At 43.9% G+C, this 26,211-nt stretch overlaps 1 protein-coding gene across 3 annotated transcripts in view; it reads left to right on the top strand.

Annotated features, from left to right (window-relative positions):
• Positions 1-26,211, top strand: part of STX17 (syntaxin 17) — a 188,589-nt gene that overhangs the window by 109,696 nt on the left and 52,682 nt on the right. For all 3 annotated transcript variants that reach the window (XM_033929654.1, XM_033929653.1, XM_033929655.1), the window contains exons 5-6: positions 12,667-12,788; positions 20,008-20,058. In XM_033929654.1, the coding sequence (XP_033785545.1) occupies positions 12,667-12,788; positions 20,008-20,058 (173 nt within the window). The remainder of the gene's footprint in view (positions 1-12,666; positions 12,789-20,007; positions 20,059-26,211) is intronic.

A 26,211-nucleotide genomic window follows, 5' to 3' on the forward strand; every position in this document is an offset into this window, starting at 1 on the left:
AGCTGCAAGAATGGAAGCTGCAAACAGCTTACAGGGAGAACCTCTGCCTCAACAAGCCTGGAATCCAGACTGCTTGTGTCTTCTGACTGCCTCTTGAGCCCAGCGAACCATCCAGAGACCTCACACAAATGGGGGGAGGAATGCAGTCGGCCCTGATCCTGGAAAAAGCTGCTACAAAACTGCAGATGAACCTGGGGTGAGCCTTGCAGAGGCTTCCAAGTGAACAGTCCCTGAGCCCCCAAACTGTTAGTGCAGGCTGAACAAATGGATGCACTACAAAGCAGTCTGCCCCTTGGAAGCAGACCCTTGAACACAGAGCCTGCACTCTTTTGCAACCAGAGCTGTCCCACAAAGGGGATCCTCTGCAGTACTGAAAGCTTTGCAAACTTAGTGAAATAAAAAATAAATTTAAATGAAAATAAATATGATTAGAAAAGACAAGCTCTTATTGGTTCGCAAATGAAACTCCCTACAATAGTTCTCACAAGAAGAGGCTGGCTACTCCCCACAGGTTCAGGAATAGAGTGTCTGTCATACTAAAATAAACATTAGATGAAAATAATGAATCTCTTAGACACAAAGAACAGACAAGATCAAATATTTTAAACACAATACAACTGATGTATAAATAGAGTAAAACCAATTATTGTAGCATAATACAGGATAAGTAGTAGTATAACAACAGCACTCAAACTATGAAATTATTGATGAGGACATGATCATAAACATAGAAAACAAAACATTAATAATTAACCCCCCTGTTACGAAGCTACATTAGGCTTTTTTATTGCCGGCGAAACATTAAGGCAAATCTGAAAATTCTTCGACAGAACAATTCCAGTTCATGGTCCAATCCCTAGTCCTAGGACTTCTAGACTACTGCAACATCCTCTATCTCCCCTGCCCTGCAGTCATGATAAAACAACCACAAACAGTACCAAATACAGCTCTGAGATTGATCTATTCACTGAAGAAATACGACCACATTACCGCCGCATACCTCGACTCACATTGGCTCCCAATACAAGCAAGAATACTATTCAAATTCTACTGTCTTCTCTTTAAAGCCATAAATGGAGACAGCCCAGCCTACTTGAACAACCGCCTAATCCAAACTACCACAACCAGGCAAAGGAGAACCCAGAAACCATTCATGCACCCTCCAATCAGAGGCGTCAAACACAAAAAATGTATGATAGCCCACTGGCCACACAGGTAGCGAAACTAGACCACCAATTCTCCAACCTACTGATCATGACACCAGACTACAAAACTTTCAGAAAAGAAATAAAAACCCTGCTATTCAAGAAAACCATAAAGCACATAAGCAGTGCCTGTGCTGGGTCAGACCATCATGCCCAGCAGTCTGCTCAGGCGGCAGCCATCAGGTCCAGGACCTGTATATTACCGTATTTTCGCGGATATAACGCGCGCGTTATACGCGTTTTTACCTACCGCGCATACCCCTCGCGCGTTATATGCCTGAGCGCGGTATACAAAAGTTTTTAAACATAGTTCCCACCCCGCCCGACGCCCGATTCACCCCCCCAGCAGGACCGCTCGCACCCCCACCCCGAACGACCGCTCGCACGCGCTCCCACCCGCACCCGCATCCACGATCGGAGCAAGAGGGAGCCCAAGCCCTCTTGCCCGGCCGACTCCCCGACGTCCGATACATCCCCCCCCCGGCAGGACCACTCGCACCCCCACCCCGAAGGACCGCCGACTTCCCGACAATATCGGGCCAGAAGGGAGCCCAAACCCTCCTGGCCACGGCGACCCCCTAACCCCACCCCGCACTACATTACGGGCAGGAGGGATCCCAGGCCCTCCTGCCCTCGACGCAAACCCCCCTCCCCCCCCAACGACCGCCCCCCCCAAGAACCTCCGACCGCCCCCCCAGCCGACCCGCGACCCCCCTGGCCGACCCCCACGACCCCCCCACCCCCCTTCCCCGTACCTTTGGTAGTTGGCCGGACAGACGGGAGCCAAACCCGCCTGTCCGGCAGGCAGCCAACGAAGGAATGAGGCCGGATTGGCCCATCCATCCTAAAGCTCCGCCTACTGGTGGGGCCTAAGGCGCGTGGGCCAATCAGAATAGGCCCTGGAGCCTTAGGTCCCACCTGGGGGCGCGGCCTGAGGCACATGGGCCCAACCCGACCATGTGCCTCAGGCCGCGCCCCCAGGTGGGACCTAAGGCTCCAGGGCCTATTCTGATTGGCCCACGTGCCTTAGGCCCCACCAGTAGGCGGAGCTTTAGGACGGATGGGCCAATCCGGCCTCATTCCTTTGTTGGCTGCCTGCCGGACAGGCGGGTTTGGCTCCCGTCTGTCCGGCCAACTACCAAAGGTACGGGGAAGGGGGGTGGGGGGGTCGTGGGGGTCGCGGGTCGGCTGGGGGGGGGGTCGGAGGTTCTTGGGGGGGGCGGTCGTTGGGGGGGGAGGGGGGTTTGCGTCGAGGGCAGGAGGGCCTGGGATCCCTCCTGCCCGTAATGTAGTGCGGGGTGGGGTTAGGGGGTTGCCGTGGCCAGGAGGGTTTGGGCTCCCTTCTGGCCCAACTACACAAAGGTACGGGGAAGGCGGGTGGGGGTGTCGTGGGGGTCGGCCAGGGGGGTCGCGGGTCGGCTGGGGGACGGGCGGAGGTTCTTGGGGGGGGGGCGGTCGTTGGGGGGAGGGGGTTTGCGTCGAGGGCAGGAGGGCCTGGGATCCCTCCTGCCCGTAATGTAGTGCGGGGTGGGGTTAGGGGGTCGCCGTGGCCAGGAGGGTTTGGGCTCCCTCCTGGCCCGATATTGTTGGGGAGTCGGCGGTCCTTCGGGGTGGGGGTGCGAGTGGTCCTGCCGGGGGGGGGGATGTATCGGACGTCGGGGGGGGGGCATCAGGCTTTCAGGATGGGGACAGACCTTCAAGGGGGGACAGGACTTCAAGGGGGGACAGTGCACGGAAAGTCAGGGGGGTGAACGGAGAGTCGGGACAGCGCACGGAAAGTCAGGGCAGTGCACGGAAGTCAGGGGGGTGAACGGAGAGTCGGGACAGCGCACGGAAAGTCAGGGCAGTGCACGGAAGTCAGGGGAGGTGAACGGAGAGTCGGGACAGCGCACGGAAAGTCAGGGCGGGCGAAAGGAGCGTCGGGCATCATGCGCGGTATACCCGTGAGCGCGGTATACAAAAGTTTTTGTACATATCATCGTGATTTCTGCGCGCTATACCCGTGTGCGCGTTTTACACGGGTGCGCGTTATATCCGCGAAAATACGGTAATCCTCTATCTATACCCTTCTATCCCCTTTTCCTTCAGGAAATTATCTAATTCTTTCTTGAACCCCAATACCGTACTCTGTCCTATCACACCCTCCGGAAGCGCATTCCAGGTGTCCACCACCGTTTGGGTGAAGAAGAACGTCCTAGCATTGGTTCTGAATCTGTCCCCTTTTAATTTTTCCGAATGCCCTCTCGTTCTTGTAGTTTTCGAAAGTTAAGACAAACTAACACTGCAGGAAGCATTTCAATCCCCTGAAGCAACTCACTCTACTCTGTAACACTTCTGGAAATGTCCAGATAACCTCTTATGTAATCCGCCTTGTATCGCAAGGTAATGGCGGAATAAAATTCACTAATGTAATGTAATATATTAGCTACTAGTATTTTAGCCCGTTACATTAACGGGTGCTAGAAGTCTCTCCGGCTCCCTTAGTCCCTTGCCCCCCCTCCTTCCCTTCCCGCGGTCCCAACAAACCTGCCAACTAGTAGCGTCTGCAGCACTCTACACATGCTGCTTCATGGCCTTCTGTCCTGATTTACTCTGGCACGTCCCTGATGACATCATCAGAGATGCGGCACAGCAAATCAGAGCAGGAGAAGGCCCCGAAGCAGCGTGTGTAGAGTGCTGCAGACAGGTTTGGGGTCTGGACCGTGGGAATGAAGGGGGGGGCTGGTCAGATGTCGGTAAGGGATGGGAGGGTCAGACTGCGAAAAACTTACTGTTTTTTTGCCGCGAGAGAGCAGGGAGTCCAGCGCTGGCGGCCAGTCCTGCCACGAGTGTAGTTAGGTGCTGTAAGGCTGGGGACTTGCACATGCACACTCCTGCTGCCACAGACTTACATCTCACGGATCAGGGAAAATGGAACATGCAGGTAGGAGTGCGCATGTGCGGCTAGGGTTTTATTATATAGGATAGGATGAGCATTGGAACTAACACTGCTGCAGCTGGCGATAAAAAAAATCCTAATGTGGCTTTGTAAAAGGGGTAAATTAGGGGAAAGCTGTTTGTGAAATAAACTGTATGTAGAATGCTCATAAATAGGCCGCCAGTGCTGGTTAGCACAATACCAATGGGACAGGCAGTCCCGCAGCAGACTGAGCCCCAGTCAGCTGGAGAAGGGCCCTTGCTGGGCTCTTTAATTGCTGCGAAGCCGCGGTACATGGCCCGCGGTTGTGAGCCTCGGGCCATGAGTCCGAAGGGGCATGGCCAAAGGGGCAGGACATGCCCCTTTGGAGCCCAAGAAGAGCAGGGAGCAGGTATTATCGATTCCTAATACTATGGGCAAAAGTAAGGCCAAAGTTGTTACAGCTACTTCAATGACGGGCCGATGGATCGTCATCTTTTGGCTCCCGTTTTACCATATGTAGAAGAGCAGGTAACTTTAGATATTCAAGCTGCCTCATTATTCTCAGGGGAACTGTCACCACCTCCTCAACCACTACATCTTGTTGGGAAAGTAGAATCTTCCCCCTTACAGGAGGGAGCTGTCTCACTCTTACATTTGTCTATTCTATCTGGACTGGAGGTTTCAGGACAGTCTTTATCAGGAGTTAAGGGCCTGACTCCTGTGCAGATGGCTATGGAGCCAGACTCCAATATTCTCCCTAAAGATAAAGTTATCACTTTAAACGATGTATGGCTAAGTGTTAATAGAATTGAGTCTTCATTACAGAAAATCGTTTTTAATTTATGTCAATTTTCATCTGATTTAACTGTAAAAACATTAATGAGCAGGAATGTAAATTAGGAGATACAACTAATAAGTTAGAAAAATTAGATCAAGCTGTGAGTACTTTACATGTTAATGCTACTTCTAACATCAAAGATAGTATGATGGTTCATGCTAAAATAGAGAAACTGGAGAATTCACTAAGAGCTAAGAACCTTTGCTTTTTAAACTTTCCTATTACACATTATCTTTCTCCATTAGAACTCTTGAGAATGTATTTGAGGGAAATATTGCAATATTCTAATGTGGAAACTTTTGAACTGGATAACCTTTATTACATCCCAAGAGCTGCTAAGGAAATGGTAGAAGAAGGTGAAATGGATAAATTAGTTTCACTTGATAGTTTGAATGTATCACAGTTTCTTGAATCTTTTAAAGACATAATAGATAAACAGGCAACACTCCTGGATAGAGTTAGAGAAACAGGCTATTTTGAAGCTATACTTTGTAGAAAAAGCAAGATCTGTTTTGTGGTCAACGGGTAATAATTTTTCCTGATGTCTCTTGACGGACCCAATTTAAAAGAAGGCAGTTCCTACTGCTAAAGCCGAAGGTCTTGGCAGTTGGAGCGTCCTTCTTTTTAAAATTTCGTATGGAAGTGAGAAATATGTGTTTATTGATCCAGTCCAATTGGAAGATTTTATTAAGGATAAACCTATGCTGAAAGTTTAAGTTTTCATCTTTATTTGTTTAGGAGGTTTCTGTGTGACATAGTAAGTAAGGCACAAACTATGCCTGTCCATGATGGTAATGATTAATTATTTTGATTTAATTACTTGGACTGGGAACTGGCGACCTTTATAATGGGGACTAGATCACTGATGACTAATTTCTTTATGCCTAAGAAATGGACCGCAACCAAAAACATTTTTTTACGATATCCTCCTTACAAACTCTACACTAGGCCCACACTACCTACTGACAAGTGATCTAAATATTCACCTAGAGCAGGCAGAGCAGGGTGACTCCAAAGATTTACTATCCTTCATTTCTTCACTAGACTTCTTTGTGCCGCCCCCTGAAAAGACCCATCAAAAAGGCCACCAACTAGATCTAGTCACCTTTTCCTCCAAAGCACCAGTCTGTTCCAAGATTTACTGGAACCAAGCCATTTGGACTGACTCTCTATGGTCAGACCACCGTTTATGTAGTTTCCAATTTAGCTGGCAAGTAAGACGCTCCCCAACCAAATCCAAAGAGGCAAAAGGACCTAAGAAAATGGTAGCTAGCAGAGGCATGGTGAACCCAGTAGAATTCTGGTTACACTATGACATAACTTCTAGTTCAGACTCTGACTCCTTTTCGGCGTACTCTTGGACCAACATGAGTACGCAGATATTAAACAACATGGCCCCCACTAAACTTAGAAAAATAAGAATCTGGATGGCTGGAACGATACCGAGTTAGGAAATGTGAAACGGGAGTTACGGAAACTCGAAAAACAATGGTTGAAATCAGGGGACAGTGTAGGGAGGTTAAATGGTAGTCAAAAATTAAACGAATATAAAAAACTAATAATAAAGAAGTGCACTAACTTTTACGCCCAAAAAATTGGATCACCGAACACCAACAGTAGAAATCTCTTTGAATTAGTCAACAATCTCTACAATATACAGGCCTTCTCATGTTCTACCCTAGATTCCCCACCATCTGCAGATGACCTGGCTGAATTTTTCAACAACAAAATCAACAATTTGAGATCCAAACTAATAGGCTCCACAAACAACCATTTGAACTCCCCAGTTGCCCAACACAAAGATGAACCTAGAGTAGATATGGCCTGGAATAATTTCACTACTCCATCCTAGCAACAATTCTCCAAATACTACATGAAATACGCTGATTCCTACTGCAGATTAGACTGCTGCCCCCCAAATATAATGAAAGTGGCTCCAGTCACTTTTAAAGCCAAGTTATACAACTGGCTCTCCTCTCTTTTACTAACCGGTACCTTTCCTGAGGATTTAGGCCAGATTCTGATCACTCCGATCGAATCCACCAATCTGACATCCAATTACAGACCAATTGCGAGCACTCACTTGTTCATTAAGCTGATGGAAGGCTTGGTCAACCAGGAACTAGTAATGTATTTGGACAAATTTAGCTCACTGCAAGACAATCAGTCAGGTTTTCACTCTGGGTTCAGCACTGAAACTGTCATTGCATCACTGCTGGATTTCCTTCATACTTTATTCAGTCAAGGTACCAGTGCCCTAATTCTGCAGCTAGACCTTAGTAGTGCCTTTGATCTGGTTGACCATGCCATTCTGATTGACTGTTTAGAGTCAATTGGTCTTTCAGGTAACTTGTTAAAATGGTTTTGGGTTTTTTTGAGCAAACGGTTATGTCAAGTCTATAGTGACAATAAAAAATCCTATAGTTGGGTAAACTCCTGCGGAGTCCCGCAGGGTTCTCCTTTATCCCCCACATTGTTCAACATCTACCTTGCCTCTTTGGGGAACTTACTACAAAGCTTAAAAGTTAAATTTTATATCTATGCTGAAGATATCACCATAGTTATTCCCCTTACTACCCTGACCTCCGAGACAAAGATTCATCTATCATCCATTCTAAAGCAAATTGAACTATGGATGACTAAATTCAAATTGAAGCTCAACACAGATAAAACTAAATTTTTTTAGGGCAAGTACTAACGACAAAATCAAAGACTCATCGATCTCCTTGAATGATCAGGTCTTCTCTGTTGACCACTCCATAAAAATTCTGGGAGTGACTCTGGACTGCCAACTTACTCTAAATGCTCACACAGATTTATTGGTTAAAAAATGCTTATCATTACTATGAAAACTCAGAACCATCAGAAAATACTTTGATGCAGTATCTTTCCGCTTACTGGTTCAGTCTTCCATTCTGAGCATGCTCGATTATTGCAACATCATCTACCTGGGATCCTTCAAAAAAAACATTATAAGACTCAGAGTCATTCAAAATTCGGCAGTTCGACTGATCTTTGGGCTGAAGAAATGGGAACACATAAGCCCCTGTTATCAAAAACTCCATTGGCTGCCCCTGGAGGTGCGAATTCTGTTCAAGTACATGCCTGCAGCTTTGGGATGTCCTGCCAGCTCAACTGATCGGGGATTCCCATGCTGCAATCAGCTGATGGCAAGTGGCGGTCTAGATCAGGATCTCCCCTCGGCAAAGATAGGTGGCTGAAATGTAGACCATGGTTTTCCAGCCTACATTTCAGTCGTCTATCTATGTGATCAGACACAATTCTCTAACCAGTACTGGTCCAGTACTGGTTAGAGAATCAGGTGTGTGTGTGTGTGTGTGTGTGGGGGGGGGGGGGGGGGGGTTTAGGCGTCTGAGTATCAACTTAGACGTGATTCAGTATGGAACACTGGTGCATGATTGACACGCGATTCTTGGCTGCTTCTTAGGTGGCCACTGTCCTATACAGAATCAGACCCTGAGAATTTATGAGAGTTGATTCGTAAGTCCTGGCAACTAGTTTTTTTTCTCTCAAAAATGCACTAACACTGGAAATCTAATATATATGTTTGAAAGTGTGTGACATGTGGGAGGGTTGTCCAGAAAAAACTAAAGATGGAAAAACTGTTAATTTAAGATTTTACCATGTATTTGATTTTGCTTGATCAGAAAATAATTTTATTTTTAATTTTTTTAAGTCCTTCCTGGGATCTCTCAAAGTCACTGATTAAACAAAGCTCTGTTTTTCTAAAAATTTGCTAACACTCATACACTCAAGCATTGTCTTCTTGAGATAGTCAAGTTAACACCTTCAAGCCCTTTCCCTTGTTTAAAAGCAGACTGAAAACCCACCTTTTGTTATAGCTTTCAGTCCTTAAATCTACTCCTCTGCCCTCCAACCCAGCCAGCGATTAACCGGTCCCCTTAACTGTAACCATGACATCCTGTTTGCCTGTTTAGATTGTAAGCTCTTTCGAGCAGAGACTGTGCAGCGCTGCGTGCGCCTGGTAGCGCTATAGAAATAATTAATTGTAGTAACACATGCAATGCTGTTCAACTCTCTGCAACAAGCATTCACACTACACTGGGTCTGTGGTGATATCAGTCGCAAAGTCAGTTATCAATTTAACATCTCGCTCAGCTGTCTCGTTAACCACCTTCACTGTGAAACACTGACTTCGCCATTGGCATCACCACAGACTCAGTGGTTCAAAAACCTGGTTACTTTCTTGAATTGTTTAAAAGGCTTTAAAGTGTTTATCCTTTAAACATGGCTGCGCTTGTTGCTGATATCAGATACTCTGTTTTGTGTAATCTAGATTTTTTGTTCCTTATGATTGAATATATAAACATTTTCCTTTTATTATTATTTATGATCATTCTTTTTTTTTTTTTAATCTTTATCATTATTTGTTACAATTAAATAACAAATATTCATGAATATCAACAACATATAAAATACACTAAATAATAATAATTTTATTCTTATATACCGCCAAAGCCATGAAAGTTCGAGGCAGTTTACAGCAAGAAGCGCTGGACAATCAGCGAAGAGGTCACAATTCAAAGTCGTCAATACAATATACATAACGGAAGAAAAGTTTCTCAAAGTCATCAATGCAATCTTACATAATGGAAGAAGTGGAAAGCTATATAGATCTTAAAGTTACTAGTTGAATTAGCAGAGGTATAAAAATTCTTAGTTTACAAACCAATTGAACAAACTTGTTTTTACCAGTTTTCTAAATTAGCAAGTGTCAGAGAAGATACTGGAAATACATGTATAACTGCCTTAAAAGCTAGAAGGAACTTTGTATGATATGCGTTGTAAAGAAATGTATGTGTTTCACTTTACAGCAAAGGAAAATCATAATAATACATAACAAAATTTGTACAATAATTAAGATAATGATAGGGTGAATTAAAACATTAAATACGTGGTTTGCAGTGGGCGAATACCCAAAGAAAAGTTCCCAAACTGAGACATGAGCGTCTCGTAGCAAATTTTGTGCAATCTGTCCATTTTCAAAAGTGATAGTATGATTCACTTCTTTGGAGGTTTTCTTAAGATGTTCAATGTAAGTATGGAGTTCAGTAAAGTTTAGCAGCTTTTGAAATGTCTCATTCCCCATGCCAAGAGGTAGTGGATGCACAGCATATGAAATAAAGTCTGGAATGTCCATAGAATAGATTAAATAGGTGGAATTGTACAGCAAAGCGTTCTTAGGAAGATGCTGAATGGTAGCGATAGCTATGCTGACAGCCTGTAGCTCCTATTCTCCTCCTTTATTCTGCTTTTATGGAGAGGAAGCAAATGCACTTTTCGCCAGTTCTTTCAAACTACTCCTGATTCTACAAAAGCATTGAAAAGGTCTGACAGTAGAACCACCAGGAATTCCCTAAGTTCCTTCAGTACCCTCAGATGTATCTCATCCAATCGCATCATTTTGCCTACCTTAGGTTTAGCTAGCTTCTCATGAACATTAACAGATATCGCGCCAGCGTTGTGGGGGGTTTGGGGGATTGTAACCCCCCACATTATACTGAAAACTTTACTTTTTCCCTAAAAAAGAGGGAAAAAGTTAAGTTTCCAATAAATGAGGTGGGTTACAACCCCCCAAACCCCCCACAACGCCGGCGCGATTTGTATTAAGTAAAGTGGGGGGGGTTCCCCACCAACACCCCCGACGAAGCCCCTTAAAATACTGTTTTCCTTCGGTGCGCTTCCGCCTTGCGCTCAGTTGTCTGCGCTGGGTTGTCAGCGCGCGCTTTTGTCTATGAACCCATATTTATCTTGGACAAAGAATTCTGCTCATCTCTATTACCTGCTGACAACAGAGGTCCCATATGTGACCAACACTGACACTTGTTGCCCATTTCCTACTTGGCAATCCTGACATTAGTATATCAGAATATTCCTTTTTCAGTTGCAAGAATGTAAAGAACAGAACTGAGCTCTGGCTCTAGAGATGGTTTATTTTTACATTGTTTGAAATTGTTTTCTCACAGTCCATGTTAATAAATGTTTTTTTAAACAAAATTATGCCTATTTTGTGTTAAATTTTAATAAGTTATAGGATATAGTTTGTTTTGTTTGAATATTCGAGATCTTTTAAATGTGAGATGGGTATAGGAATGGAAAAGAAAACTGTAGGGATGGTGAGGGGACAGTAACAATATGATGGGGATGGTGCAGGGCTGGTAAAGAATTGACTAGGGATGGTAGCCACTTTAATGTTGGACACACTCTTCTGCTGGGGATGTTCAGAGGAGGTGCCAGTTGAAGTTAGTGTGTGGGGGGGAGGAGTGCTGGTAGGAGGGAATGGGAAGCTCTCCTGCCAGTTGACTTGTGATAGGGTTCGGGGATTCTCTATTTCAGCCGTTCACAGCCGATCGTAGCAGGGAAATTTCCCCCTTCCCATAAGCTGAGCGGCAGGGACTCCCCAAAGCTGCGATTCTGTAACCGGCGCCCAAACTTAGGCACCGATTACAGAATCGCAGCTTAGTCACTGATGTTCAGCTGATAGGGGGGAGGAGGAGGAATTCCCCTGCCGCGATGAGCTGCTGCGGCAAAGATAAGTGACTGAAATGTAGGCCTGGGTTTTCCGGGACTATATTTCAGCCGCCTATCATGGTGCGATTCTGTAACCGGTGCCCTGGAATGATTGACAGGTGATCGACGGCCGCTTTTAAGGCGGCCATCAACTTGGGCGTCGGTTACAGAATCTTTGCACTGGAGCCTATTCAAGGTTTTGTGCACTATTACCGTGTTTCCCCGAAAATAAGCCCTAGCATGATTTTCAGGGTAGGTCTTAATATAAGCCCTACCCCAAAAATAAGCCCTAGTCACAGGCAGCAGCAGCGCTCCCTCCCCCCACCAACCCATCTCTCCCTCTGATCGCAAGACAGAAAGAAATGTACCTTATAACAAACCAGCAGTGTCGGCAGCAAGCTAGACAGGCTCTCCTTTGTGGCCTGGGCCGTTCCTCTGCTGCATCGCTGATGACATCATCAGCAACACGGCAGAGGAATGACCCAGGCCATGAAGGAGCCTGTCTAGGTTGCTGCTGACTCTGTCGGTTTGTAATAAGGTACATTTCTTTCTGTCACGCGGTCAGAGGGAGAGATGGGGGGGGGGCTTAGAAAGATGCTACAAGGGGGAGATGGGAGGAAGGGAGGAATAGAAGCTGCAAGGGATGGGAGGGGGGATACAAGCTAAGGGTTCTGCTGCACAAGGGGATGGGTGAGAGGGGAGGAAAGATGCTGCACATGTGGGGGAGAGAAAGGAAATAGGAAGAATTGGGGTGGAGGAGAGGGAGGGAGAGATTTTCATTGTACACGAAAAAAATAAGACATCACCGAAAATAAGACCTAGTGCCTTTTTTGCGCCCAAAATTAATACAAGACAGTGTCTTATTTTCGGGGAAACACAGTAGCTTGTGTGCAAAACTCATTCATGCAAAGTGCAGCCACAAAATTATGCACCAAAGCCACACTTGTGTGTAAGTAGTGCATGTCACTGTTATGGTCCCCTTTGACTAGAAAAAAATCTAAAATGAAAGATGAAATTCTGTTATCTTACTGAAGTTAAATTATAGACTTCAACTCATCATTATAATATTTTGGCCAGTCTGTCCTCTTTGTTGGGTACAGTTAAATATGCTTTAAAGAAGTCTGCACATTAATTTTAAATTACAATTCTGTAACAGTATTGTTTTTCCCCAGAGCAATCTTATGATGTTGAAGATGATGGTGACAGCTTCCAGAGTTTTTCCCAGAGCTTTTCTCCACTCCCAGAAATTCCTCAGGATCAAAATGCTGCTGAATCTTGGGAAATTTTAGAAGAGGTACTATCTTATCTTATGTATTTCTAGTCTGATGCCATCTAAAAAAGGTCCAAGGTGGATTCCAAAAAAACAAACAAACAAAAAAACAGATACTGGGGGAGGGAGGGAATCAAGCAATTATTAATTTGTTTTCTGAAAAAGTTTGATTGTTGTCTAATGCATATGGGCAAACTAACCCAAATAGAAGCTGCCTAGTATAAGAGAGAGCTTTCTAGTACTCACTTAACTCACTTAGGTCCAGATTCACTAAAGATAGTGACTCATTCACTGTTGGCTGATTCTCTGGCCGATTTTCAAATAGCGATTTATTCTCTATCAAGTTTGCATGCAAACTCACTGACTCAATCGCTCAGTGAGCGATTGAGTCAGTTCAGAGCCCTGACAGGAGAAGCAGCCTCCTGTCATGACTGTCAGGGATTCTGCCGGGGTTTTTTTCTTGGATTGGTCTTGGAGGCTAAAATGTATGGTATCAGCATCTATGAGACAAACTTGGTTTTTTCTTTTACATAGAGCTTTCTGGACCCCTGTTCGATTACAAAAAATAGATAGCTCTAGGTCAAATAGATGCTGGCACTGTCATGTTGAAATTGGGACATTAGATCATCTTTTATTCTATTGTCCATTCATCTTAACATTCTGGAAATCAATCTGGCCCCAAATAAATAGGATGTTAGAAAATCCGGTAGCCTTGACATATGATACCATATTATTTGGAACAACTATGAGAGCAAAAAGTCAAATATCATCAAGTAATAACAAACTTCTTTTTATTTTAACTGGAATAGTAATACAACAAATCACATTCAATTGGAAAAAACATGACAGATTAAATTATACATTCTGGTGGAATTCTGTATGTCATATATACAAAATGGAGCTCACTATAGCAACACAAAAAGGACATGTAGATAAATTTCAAAAAATATGGAGACCATTAACTGAATATTGTAAAGAATGATTAATTTTCCCATGTATAGAATTTGATTAGAAGAAAAAGAGATCATATCTCTAAATATTATATAATATATTAATACTAGATTTATAATATGAAATATGGATAAAATAACATTTAAAAATTTTATTCATATATTACTGAATAGAAGGGAGGGGGGAGGGGATGGGATATTATTATATTAATAAGAATTATATAAATTTAGTTTTCTGAAATATTAGTATGAATTTATATTGTTGATGTAACATATGAAAATGAATAAAGATTTCTCATTCAATATTGATAGGGAGGGAGAGAGGGAGGGGAGATTATTATATTCAATAATAATTATATTAATTTAGATTTCTTACATAATATTATAACTTTATAAAATATTGATTTTCTAAAGAAATTTTAAATTTGATATTAATCTGTAAGTTAATCAAGTGTGATTATTCAAGTTTATAATGAATTTATTTGAAACACTTGTTGTAACATAAGAAAATGAATAAAGATTTATAAAACTAAAAAACATTTTTTTAATGGCACAGATATTTTGCGTATATTACACACGCAAAATATCTGCCCAGGTTTATAAAATACTGAGTGTAGTGAAAAAGCTAGGACTAGGGGGCATGCGATGAAGCTACTAAGTAGTAGATTTAAAACAAACCGGAGAAAATATTTCTTCACTTATCATCATGTAAGCCCAGACCAGATGCATTTCACGTATCAGCAAAGGTGGAAAGAAGAGGAAACGAGAGCCGGCATGGTTAAAAGGTAAAGTGAAAGAGGCTATTAGAGCCAAAAAAATCCTTTAAAGAATGGAAAAAGGATCCAAATTAAGAAAATAAGGAGACACAAGCTCTGGCAAGTTAGATGCAAAGCATTGATAAATAAAGCTAAGAAAGAATATGAAGAGAAAGTTGCAAAAGAGGCAAAAACTCATAACAATTTTTTTTAGGTACATCAAAAGCAGAAAACTTGTGAGGGAATCTGTGGGACCATTGGATGATCAAGGAGAAAAAGGGGTGCTCTGGGAGGATAAGGCCATTACAGAAAGCCTGAATGAATTCTTTGCTTCGGTCTTTAGGGAAGAAGATGCAAGAGATTTACCTGAACCGGAAATGGTTTTCAAGGGTGATGATGCGGAGGAACTGAAAGAAATCTTGGTGAATCTGGAAGATGTACTAAGCCAAATCGACAAGTTAAAAAGTGATAAATTGCCTGGACCGTATGGTATACATCCAAGGGTGCTAAAAGTACTCAAACATGAAATTGCTGGCCTGTTAGTGATCCATAACCTACTACTACTATTAACATAACATAACATTGTACTTATAAATCGCATAACCATAAGTTCAATGCGGTGAACAAAAGATTAAAAATAACATAAGGATGATTTAAATTAGATCGCTAAATATTTTGAAAAAAGATGTGTTTTCAATTGAGTTCTAAAGTGCTTGTAAGAGCAAGCACTGCGCAACAGTGGCCTAAATTCCCTGTCATAGAAAGCAGCCTGAAATGCTAGTGTATGTTCTAAGGATTTCTTGCTCTTACAACCTTGAGCAGACGGAAAATTAAACAATGCATGTGATTCTCTCCTATGTTTATGGAATGCTATGAGAAATCTATCGGTCATATATCTTGGCGCAATACCATACGCAACTTTGTAACAAAGACAACCCAACTTAAACAAAACACGTGCCTCCACAGGAAGTCAATGCAACTCACGGTAGAAAGGTGTCACATGATCATATTTCTTTAGACCAGGGGTGTCAAACTCAATCACATTAAAGGGCCGAAATCCAAAACACAGGCTAAGTCGCGGGCCAAACCTCGCCCAATCTCCACCCCAGACCCCGCCCCCATAATAATCATAACACCATTTTTTCCTTTCATTTTTCATATATACACACACAATATAATCTTATTAACACATAATGGTAATGGTTAACCACAAAATTAAACTACACAAAACACACTGTATGCTTCTCAACATTCATTCCTACCAGAACACAGATAACCCCTTTGCAAATACGGGACCAAAAACTAAAAGTACTAATATATTTTTTTGAAAAACCACCCTAAGATTCAAGATTCTGTATGCAGTAGAACCCCCAGAGAAAAAGAAACAAATGTATTTCTTCCTGGGCAGTGCAAAAGATAGTGTTTGAATTGTGTCAATTTTGAGCATTTTAATCTGCTAACTTGAAAATAAAATCATTCCCCCAACCTTTGTTGTCTCCCTCCCTCCATGCTGTGCCTCTCTCCGGCGGGTGTCTAACCTTCTGGCTGGCTCCAACCTGGCTGTTTTATACGACCCACGGTCCGATGCCCCCTGGTGTCATCTTGTGGCCTCCTCCTCACAGCCACAGTGTGCATGGAGCCGCATGCACCCTGCACCTGAACCAGAAGCCTTCTCTCTGATGTTGCAACGTTAGAGGGAATGCTTCTGGATGAGGTGTGGGAAGCGCGAGGAGCCACTGCATGTGGCTCTGTGCACACTACGGCTGTGAGGAGGAGGGAGCAGGCCACAAGCTAACACTGGGGACATCGGGCCCCATAAAATGACCAGGCAGGCCGGATTTGGCCCGTGGGCCTTGAGTTTGACACCTGTGCTTTAGACCATAAATTAATTTGACCCCCATATTTTGAATCAGTCTAATCCTAGCCATCTCTTTCTTGGTACATGTCAAATAGACACTGTTACAATAGTCAAGAAGACTTAGAAGTAACGACTGAACTAAAAGTTTAAAGGCCAGAAACTCAAAATATGTTTTTATGGTACGCAGCTTCCACAATGTGTAATAACCCTTCTGCACCACAGCATCTACTTGCCTTTTCATGGTCAAGTGCTGATCCATAACAATTCCCGATATTTTAATTGTTGGATTGATCTTATAGAGTGTTGAGTCTATAGGAATTGATGGTTCATGTAAAATTCTAGGTGGAGACGCAACAAAGAATTTGATCTTATCATGATATAGTTTGAATTTAAATTCTTGCATTCATGATTCCATCAGTTTCAGTATAGACTCAATTATTTGAGTAATATGAGATATAGCTGTATTACAAGGAATGATGATCGTAATGTCATCGGCATAACTAAACAGTCTACAGCCCAGTTTATTCAAATGAAACCCCAGAGAAGATAGATACACACTAAATAATGTGGGGGAGAGAGGGGAACCCTGAAGGACCCGCAAGGGTTTTTCCAAGCTACGGAAAGCTGATTGGTAGACTTAACGTGATAGAGTTTCGATCCAAGGAACCCTTTGAACCACAAGAGAACATTACTTTGCAACCCTATTCTGTAGTACCTGAAGATTGGAGGGTAGCCAATGTTACGCCTATTTTTTAAAAGGGTTCCAGGGGAGATCCGGGAAATTGCAGACCAGTGCAAAGTGATGCGTATTGGGAAGAATAACCCAAATCACAGTCACCGGATGCTAGGATCCACCTTGGGGATTAGCGCCCAAGAAAAGGATCTGGGTGTCATTGTAGACAATTTGATGAAACCTTCTGCCCAAAAAAAGCAAACAAGATGCTAGGAATTATTAAAAAAGGGATGGTTAACAAGACTAAGAATGTTATAATGCCTCTGCAACCTCACCTAGAATATTGTGTTCAATTCTGGTCTCCTTATCTCAAGAAAGATATAGTGGTACGAGAAAAGGTTCAAAGAAGAGTGACCAAGATGATAAAGGGGATAGAACTCCATTTGTATGAGGAAAAACTAAAAAGGTTAGGGCTCTTCAGCTTGGAAAAGAGACGGCTGAGGGGAGATATGATTTAAGTCTACAAAATCCTGAGTGGAGTAGAACGGGTACAAGTGGATCATTTTTCACCCTGTCAAAAATTACAAAGGCTAGGAAAATACTTTTAAAACCAATCGGAGGAAATATTTTTTCACTCAGAATAGTTAAGCTCTGGAATGTATTTCCAGAATTTGTGGTAAGAGCGGATAGGGTAGCTGGTTTTAAGAAGGTTTGGACAATTTCCTGGAGGAAAAGTCCTTAGTCTGTTATTAAGAAAGACAGGGCAAGCCACTGCTTGCCCTGGATTGGTAGCATGGAATGTTGCTACTCTTTGGGTTTTGGTCAGGTACTAGTGACCTGGATTGACCACCAAGACAACGGGCTACTGGGCTTGATGGACCTTTGGTCTTACCCAGTAAGGCTAATCTTATGTTCTTAATTAAACTCTGGAATTTGTTGCCAGAGAATGTGGTAAAAGCAGTTAGCTTAGCAGGGTTTAAATAATGTTTGGCTAATTTCCTAAAACACAGGCCACAAGCCACTACTGAGATAGCTTGAGGAACCTATGTGATTTTCTAATAATCAGAGGTGCAATATCATTCATTGTATTTAAAACAGAATTGTTACAGTCTGATAACTATTGTTTTTGAATCAAATCCCTCTTAAGTTAACTGAAGGCAACTCATGACCAAAATTTATCCTTATCAATTTTCCCTTTATTATTACAATTTACAGAATGTGACCTAGTAAAATGTTTAATATGAATTCAGCTAGAAAATGGTCTGACCATTGAACAGGACTTATATTACAAAAGAAAACTAGTTTGTGAATCAAAAGTGTGCATTTGTTCATATGTGGGAACAGTTATTTGCTAAAACAGATCAGCATTTTGGTTTCACACTTTGATTTAATGGAAAATAAAGTATCATATATACTCGAATATAAACTGAGATTTTGGGGCCAAAAATGGCCCTAAAATGAAGGGATCTGTTTATATTCAAGTCTATGCATGAGTATTTCTGTAACCAGTTTAAAATATTAAAATTTAAACCTACCTGGGGGTCTGGCTGTGGGAATTGGCGTCGCAGATCAGGGGCAGGCCCAACACATGAGGAAGGCAGCTGATTCCTCCCAGTAGTGGCCACAGCGGTTGTCCATACTGTTTGCCGGCTGTCGTGAGGAGACAGCCCTGCCTTCGGTTCTGGTCCCGCTAAACCAGCTGGCAATAATGAAGTCAAAAGTCGCGGGGACCTTCCCTCTTGCCAAGTCACTATAGGCTCTGCCGGTCTCAATCCTGCCCCTCTCTGAAGATACTTTCTGTTTTTGAGGGGCGGGATTGAGACCGGCATAGTCTATAGTGACCTGTCAAGAGAGAAGGCCCCCGTGACTTTTGGCTTCATTATTGCCAGCTGGTTTAGCAAGACTGATTGAAATCAGGATGTGCGGCTGACGATTCACTCCATCCCCTTTCTGCTGGCAGCCGGCAAACAGCATGGATGATCGCCGTTGCTGCTGTTGGGAGGAATCAGCTGCCTGCCTCACATGTTGGGCCTGCCCCTGACCTGTGACGACATTCCCCACAGCCAGACACCCAGGTAGGTAGTGTTGGAAGAGACAAAGGGTAAAAGGTGAAGGGAGAGATCTTGGATGGAGGTAGAAAGAGAGAGAGATTTGTTGGAGGAAAGGGGATGGATGGAGGGGGCAAGATCAGAGATACTGGTTAGAGGAGTGAAATTAGAGGGGGGTAAGAAGATGCTGGAAGGGGGAGAGAGGGGAGAGTTAGCAAAAAAAACAAACAAACTGGAGAATAATAGGATGAGGGAGATGGAAATCTGTAAGTGGAATTTAGATGGAGTTGCAGAAAAATAAATGGAGGAAAACTGAAAGGAAAAGGTTAAAGTCAGAGATGGATGTAGGAGAGAAAGTGAAGACCCTGAAAAGAAAATTAAGAAAAGATAGAAAAAGCAGAAACTGGGATAAAAGTGAATAAAATGGCCAGACATTTCATGAACAGTTTTATAGTAAATTTACACTGCTTTCTTTTTATTTTCCAAAGTGTAGAATGCTGTTTCTCTTTCTCTGGTGTTGAGCTGCATACAATGTATGTCTTCTTGAGGTTTAAGTTTGATTTTTGTTTACATTTAGTTGTTTGTGGTTATTTGTAGTTGTGTGTTCCTATGTAGGATCCTTGTTTTGAATATGTTAGCTTTGGAATATATGCATCACAGATTTTTATTATGTTTAGTGACTTATGAGATAACTGATGGGGGGCAGGAAGGGTGAGCAGTCCTTATACATGGCTCACCATGATAACCCAAATTTCTAACCTTGGTTTATATTTGAGTCAACCTTTCCCCCTCCCTTTTTTTTGGGGGGAAGGGGAAGGATTCATCTGATATCTGCAACCAGATCTTTATCAAGTTGCTCCGAATGTGTTGGAGGTCTGTTGACAACTCCCATGTTGTTGATATTTGGATCAGTTTATATTCAAGTATCTTAGGTAACATGAATTTTCTTTCACTTTCAGAATTTGATTGAACTCAATAGTCTTGTGACTCAGTTTGCTGATGTGTTACATGTGAGTATTTCAAATCTCATTTCTATAATGTGGTACATTATTAGAGTTCACTTCAACTGCTTTTGTTTATTTTAAAAAATGCAAGTTTGTCTAAAATTATTGAATGTTCTTATATTTTGTTTATATGTGTATCATATTACATACTCCAGATTGCTTTATGTGTAGAATGAAAAGCAGTAATAGCATAGACCTGTTCTAGTGCAATATGTCTAGTGGTCCTGAACCTGCAAATTGCTTACAGAAACTGTCAATCATCTTTTCAACTCTACCTCCTTCCAAGGGAGCTGCTCCTGCCCCCTCAGTTTGTTTTCTGCAAGCAAATTGCTCAGAAGTGTTTCTGTTCTTCGGTTTTATTATTTTCAGATATTTTCTATGTCTTCTCTTGGAGGCTCTATGCCCAGAGGTTCCCACTTGTTGGGACTCTGCCTGGGAGAAGATGCAGACTTGCACTGCTGAAGTCTGTTGCTAGCAGGATCAGCCCTTAGGGATATCTAGTTAGCTTTTGTATTTTAGATGCTCATGGGCTTTACCCTGCGTAGCTGCCCACATCCCTGATTTATTTAGCTTGACTGCAGACTGTTTGGCTTCTTCTCTGCTCAGTCGAGATTAATAGTGGACTGGCTGTGTGGTCCTCCTTCCCTTCTAAATGAGGTTTTCCAGGGGGTTGAGGCTTAGTCCAACCCCGGTTCGACTGGCGGCCCGAAGACCAGGTTTGTCCAGTGAATCTGTGAGACAGATTTCTTCTAGCTGAATTCCTATGCTGAAAAATGCAGGCACCACATGGCACAATGAATAAGGCTATTATAGCCTATGGGGAAAATCAGGAGAGTCTTCAGAAGTTGAATTTGAAGGTTTCTATTCCTAGATCCTAGGTCCCATTTCCTGTGTTTTTTGTTCTTCTGGAAAGTCTCCCTGGGTAGTTTTGGGTGTGATTTTGCTGGTGGTGGCCATCTTGGATTTTAAACTATCTCTTTATCTAAAGCCTCCATCTGCTAGTGAATGACATGGGGACAAATTTTTCCCCAAACCCACAGAAACTCAATTTCCCCGTCCCTACAAGTTTTGTTGCTGTTCCTGTCCCTGTCCCATTCCTGTAAGCTTTGCTTTAACCACACAAATCTCGAACACTTATGATTTTAAAGTGTGAAGCTTGTGCAGATGAGGACGGAGCTTGCAGGAATGGGGCAGGGACAGGAAAAGAACTTGATGGTATGGGAAGTGAGTTCATGCGGGGAGGACCAGCGGGGGATCCCTGCCACGGTCTTTGAAAATCCCAGTTCAAGGGTTCACCCCAGACTTTCTAAGCCTCATGTGGAACATCCATTTGAACCGCCAAATGTCCTCAGCATCTGCTTGCAGCACACCAGAAGCGGTGGTGCAGGGGAGCTCCCCTCAGGCTTTAGACCAGGAGGTTAAGTCTGATGTAGATTGGGAGGATAGAAAATCCTTTTCTTTGCCAGTTGTCCCAGGATGAAGTTGGCAGTAGAGGTCTGCACGGGAACGGGGATCGCGGGGATCCCGCGGGTTCCCCCCCTGGCCCACAGGACTCCCACGGGGACGCCCCTTGGCCCACGGGGACGCCCCTTGGCCCACGGGACTCCCACGGGGATGCCCCCCTGACCCACGGGACTCCCACGGGGACGCCCCCTAGCCCACGGGACTCCCATAGGGATGAAAACAGCCAACCTAAATTCTGGCGATGCAGGTGTGCAGCTTACAAGTCCGGCATCGTGGCGGGAAATAGCCATGCTGAGCAGTGAGCTCAGCACGTACACAGATGAAAGCCTTGCTTTCTGATTGGTCCGGCGGCCCCGCCCCACCGTGCCGCCGGACCAATCAGCAAGCAGGGCTTTCATCTGTGTACGTGCTGAGCTCACTGCTTAGCATGGCTATTTCCCGCTGCGACGCCGGACTTGTAAGCTGCACGCCTGAAAAAGAAATCATCCTGGCTGGGGTCGGTGTCATGCTCCGGGGCTTCTACAGCCTTCCTATCTCCCTCTCCCTTCTACCTGCTTCCGGCCACACCCCCTGCTCCGCGGCTCTCTTCGGCAACTCAGCAGCAGCGATCGACACAAGCTTCTGACGTCGGGGCCTACCCTCTGCGAGTCCCGCTTGTTTCAACTTCCTTTTTCCACAAAGGCGGGACTCGTAGAGGGAAGGCCTCGATGTCGGCAGCTTGTCTTGATCACCGCTGCTGACGAGTTGCTGAAGAGAGCCGCGGAGCAGGGGGGTGTTGCCAGGTGCAGGTAGAAGGGAGAGGGCCAGATGCAGGACTCGTGGGTGAGGGAGGAGAAGAGAGAGAGAAAGAGAGAGGGGAGGGAAACAAAAGGAAATATTTCATACTGGGCTGAGCCGGAGTGGAGGGAGGGGGGAAAGATTCTGGCTACCGGGTGCAGTAACAAAGGAAAAGGGGGGAAAGCTGAAAATGGAGATAGTGACACAAAGAAGAGAAAGAGTAAGCAGGACCTACTGAATAAGGATAGAGATACAGGGGGGACATGAAGAGGTGGTGAAATAGAGACATATAAGTAATGCTGAAAAAGTGGGGGGGGGGGAGATAAAGACATTGAAAGGGCAAATGGTGAACATGGGGTAAAGACAAGGACAGAGACAAATGAAGATTCTGAAAAAGTGGTGAGATAGGGATATAGGTGAGATGGACACAAAGAAGGGTGATGCTGGAAAATAGGTGGAATGGTAATTCTGACAAACACAGAAGGGAAATGCTGGATCAAGGGGAGATGGGGCTCAGGCTGGATGGAATGAGGAGAAATGCCTTGTTGGCCCGGAACTTCATCTCCTACGTCAGAATTGACGTCAGGGAGCGGAATGCTGGTCAGCGCGATGCTTCTGCAGGGAAAGCTTGGGACAGCGGTGGCTTGGGGGCTATTCCCCGATGGCGGTGGCAGCAAACCGAATGGCTTGGGGGAGGGCACGGAGAAAGAAAGAAAGGGGGCAGACAGGGAGACAGAAAGAAGGAGGAACAGGGAGACAGAAAGAAAAAGTTGGGGGAGAGAATGAGGTCTGGAGGAGAGGAAACATACAGGAGGCTGAAAGAAAGGAAGAAAGATTGGATGCACAGTCAGAAGAAGAAAGTGCAACCAGAGACTCATGAAATCACCAAACAGCAAAGGTAGGAAAAATGATTTTATTTTCAATTTAGTGATCAAAATGTGTCTGTTTTGAGAATTTATATCTGCTGTCTATATTTTGCACTCTGGCTCCCTTTTACTAAACCGCAATATCGTTTTTTAGCGCAGGGAGCCTATGAGCATTGAGAGCAGCGCGAGGCATTCAGCGTAACTCCCTGTGCTAAAACCTACTATTGTGGTTTAGTAAAAAGGGAGGGGGTGTATTTGTCTATTTTTGTATTTTGTTACCGAGGTGACATTGCATAGAGTCATCTGCCGTGACCTCTTTGAAAAAAACCCGGAATATGAATAATTAACATTTTCTCTGCCTTTCATTGTGCTTTGTGTTTTTTTTAAATTTTATTGTTGGTAGATCATTTTGACTTAGTCATTATAAAGTAGCTCGCAAGCCCATAAAGTGTGGGCACCCCTGCTCTTACTCTGGGGCACCAGACCTCCCTCACGGCACACACACGGCAAATGGAAGAAAGAGGAGAATTTTTGGTCGTAGGGAGGAAGGTACAGAATGTGATAGGGAAGAAAAAGATGAGAGTGAGAAATGTGGCAAGGGAACAATGGGACAGATTGAAAGGGATGCAAGAGGGAGGAATATTGGACAGTGGTGAAGGGAATGGAGGGAGAGATGTGGCATAGTGTTGGAGAGGGGTGATAGAAGGAGAAATGCTGGGCATGGGGCTGGTGGGCAGGCACGAAAGATGAGAAAGAGATAAATGCTGGACCATGGTAGGGGGAACCAATGGACAGCAACAGAAGAATTTACAGAAGATGGGAAAGCGGAAAAAAGAAACTGGGACCAACTTTATGGAAAAATGAGTCTCCAGACAACGAAGGTAAAAAACGGAATTTATTGACTAAAATATGTTAGCTTTGGGAAATTTATATGGCAGATGTCTTTGTTTTGTGTTCAAAAGAAAAGGAAATGCATTTCTGGTTTTATTTCTACAGTGTTGAAGTACTTGTTGACCCTTGCTGTGACTGGTGGGGATCCCCAAGCACCGCCAGCAGAGGACCTCCTCTAGAGATGGCCAGAACTCCCCTCCACCAAGCGCAGCAGTCGCTGGCAGCATCCATGAGCCACTGAGGTACCAGCATCTGTGACTCAGGGACGCTACTGCTGCCTGCCAAGCTTGGCAAAAGGGACCCCCGGCCAACTGCAAAGGAAGTCCTCAGCTGACAGTTTGTGGGTTCTCATCAGCTGAGTATTTATATTTTATATTTACATTAGAGGTTCTGGTAGAAACCCATTTACAAAGTATGTATTCTTCCCAATTAATATTTCCAAATTAATAAAGTCTCTTTGCTTATTTGTAAATGGGTCTCTACCAGAGCCTTTAATTCAGTAGCATAATTAAATAAAATAACTATTTCTGAAGTTTATAGGGAAGGATGGTGACGGAGGGGATTCCTCGCGGGGAAGGATGGTGACGGAGGGGATTCCTCGCGGGGATGGGTGGGGACGGAGGGGATTCCTCGTGGGGACGGGTGGGGACGGAGGGATTCCTCACGGGGACGGGTGGGGACGGAGGGATTCCTCACGGGGACGGGTGGGATTTTGGCGGGGACGGGTGGGGACGGGCGGGATTTCTGTCCCCGCGCAACTCTCTAGTTGGCAGTCTGGTTCTTTGCATGATAGTGGCAGTAGCCCTGGAGCAGGGGGAAGACACTGATTCTTGTAGCACTCCATTACCCACCTTTCTTTTGTCCAAGCGAATTCCATTAGCCACCACCATCTGGCTTCTAATCCAATTCACCACTTTGGGTCCTAAATTCTGCCCGTCAAGTTTATTCAAGCGCGTATGTGGAATCATGTCAAAGGCTTTGCTGAAATCTAAATAAATTACAATTAGCGCACATTATTGATCCAGTTCTCTGGTCGCCCAGTCAAAGTTTGGCATGATTTGTTTGGCATGTTGCTTTGGATCTTGGAACCCATTGGATTCTAAAGAAATTCACTATCCTTTCCTTCAGCAACACTTCCATTATTTTTGCAACAACTGAAGTGAGGCTTACCTGTAGTTTCCAGCTTCATCTATGCAACTACTTTTGTGAAGAGAGACTATATCTGCTATTTTCCAATCCAACTGAACCTCTCCTGTCTCCAAGGTGTTATTGAACAAATCTTTAAGAAGACCCGCCAGAACCTCTCTGAGATCCCACAATATCCTGGGATGGATGCCGTCTAGTCCCAAGGCTCCTTTTCTGGAGTTTTTTTTGTATTTCACAAATGCCAGCTCTTTTGCCTTTATTTTCTCTGTCACTTTTTTGGAAAACCATATCTGGTTTTCTCTTGTTTTTATTTTCCTCACATAAAGGTCGATGGCCAATTTTATTGCTCCTTTCAGCTTGGACCACTTTTTTCTTGTTTTCTTATATACTCCCATCCTATCAGCTCTTTCTTCAGGTACTCCCTCATTTTACTAAAGTCTGCATTCTTGAAATCAAGGACTTTGAGTTTTGTGTGGCCGCCCTCCACTTTAGCTGTTATATCAAACCAAACTGTTTGATGATCACTACCACTCAGGTGGGCATCAACTTGGACACTAGATACACATTTACCAGATCCAGCATCACTTTTTTCCTTGTGGATTTTGTCAGCTTTTGCCTGAGGAAAGCACTTTGAAAGGCATCCACGATCTCTGCCATTTTTCAATTCTGCAGACAGAACTTTCCAGTCCACATCTGGCAGGTTGAAATCATCCAGCAGTAGCAGCTCCCCTTTCTTTCCTGACTTCTAGATATTTGCAACCAGATCTTTATCAAGTTGCTCCAAATGTGGCGGAGGTCTGTAAACAACTCCCATGTAGATATAAGTTCCATCTTCTCTTTTCAAAACTATCTATATCGCTTTCACCTTTCCCCAGGCCCCTTACATTTCAGTCGCTTGGATATTGTTCTTCACATAAAGAGCTACTCCTCTACCTTTTCAGTCATCCCTGTTCTTCCTAAAAAGATTATAGCTTGGTATGTTAGCATCCCATCCATGGGAATCACTGAACCATGT

This window comes from Geotrypetes seraphini, chromosome 2 (assembly GCF_902459505.1).
Source record: "Geotrypetes seraphini chromosome 2, aGeoSer1.1, whole genome shotgun sequence".
Classification (NCBI taxonomy): Eukaryota; Metazoa; Chordata; class Amphibia; order Gymnophiona; family Dermophiidae; genus Geotrypetes; species Geotrypetes seraphini.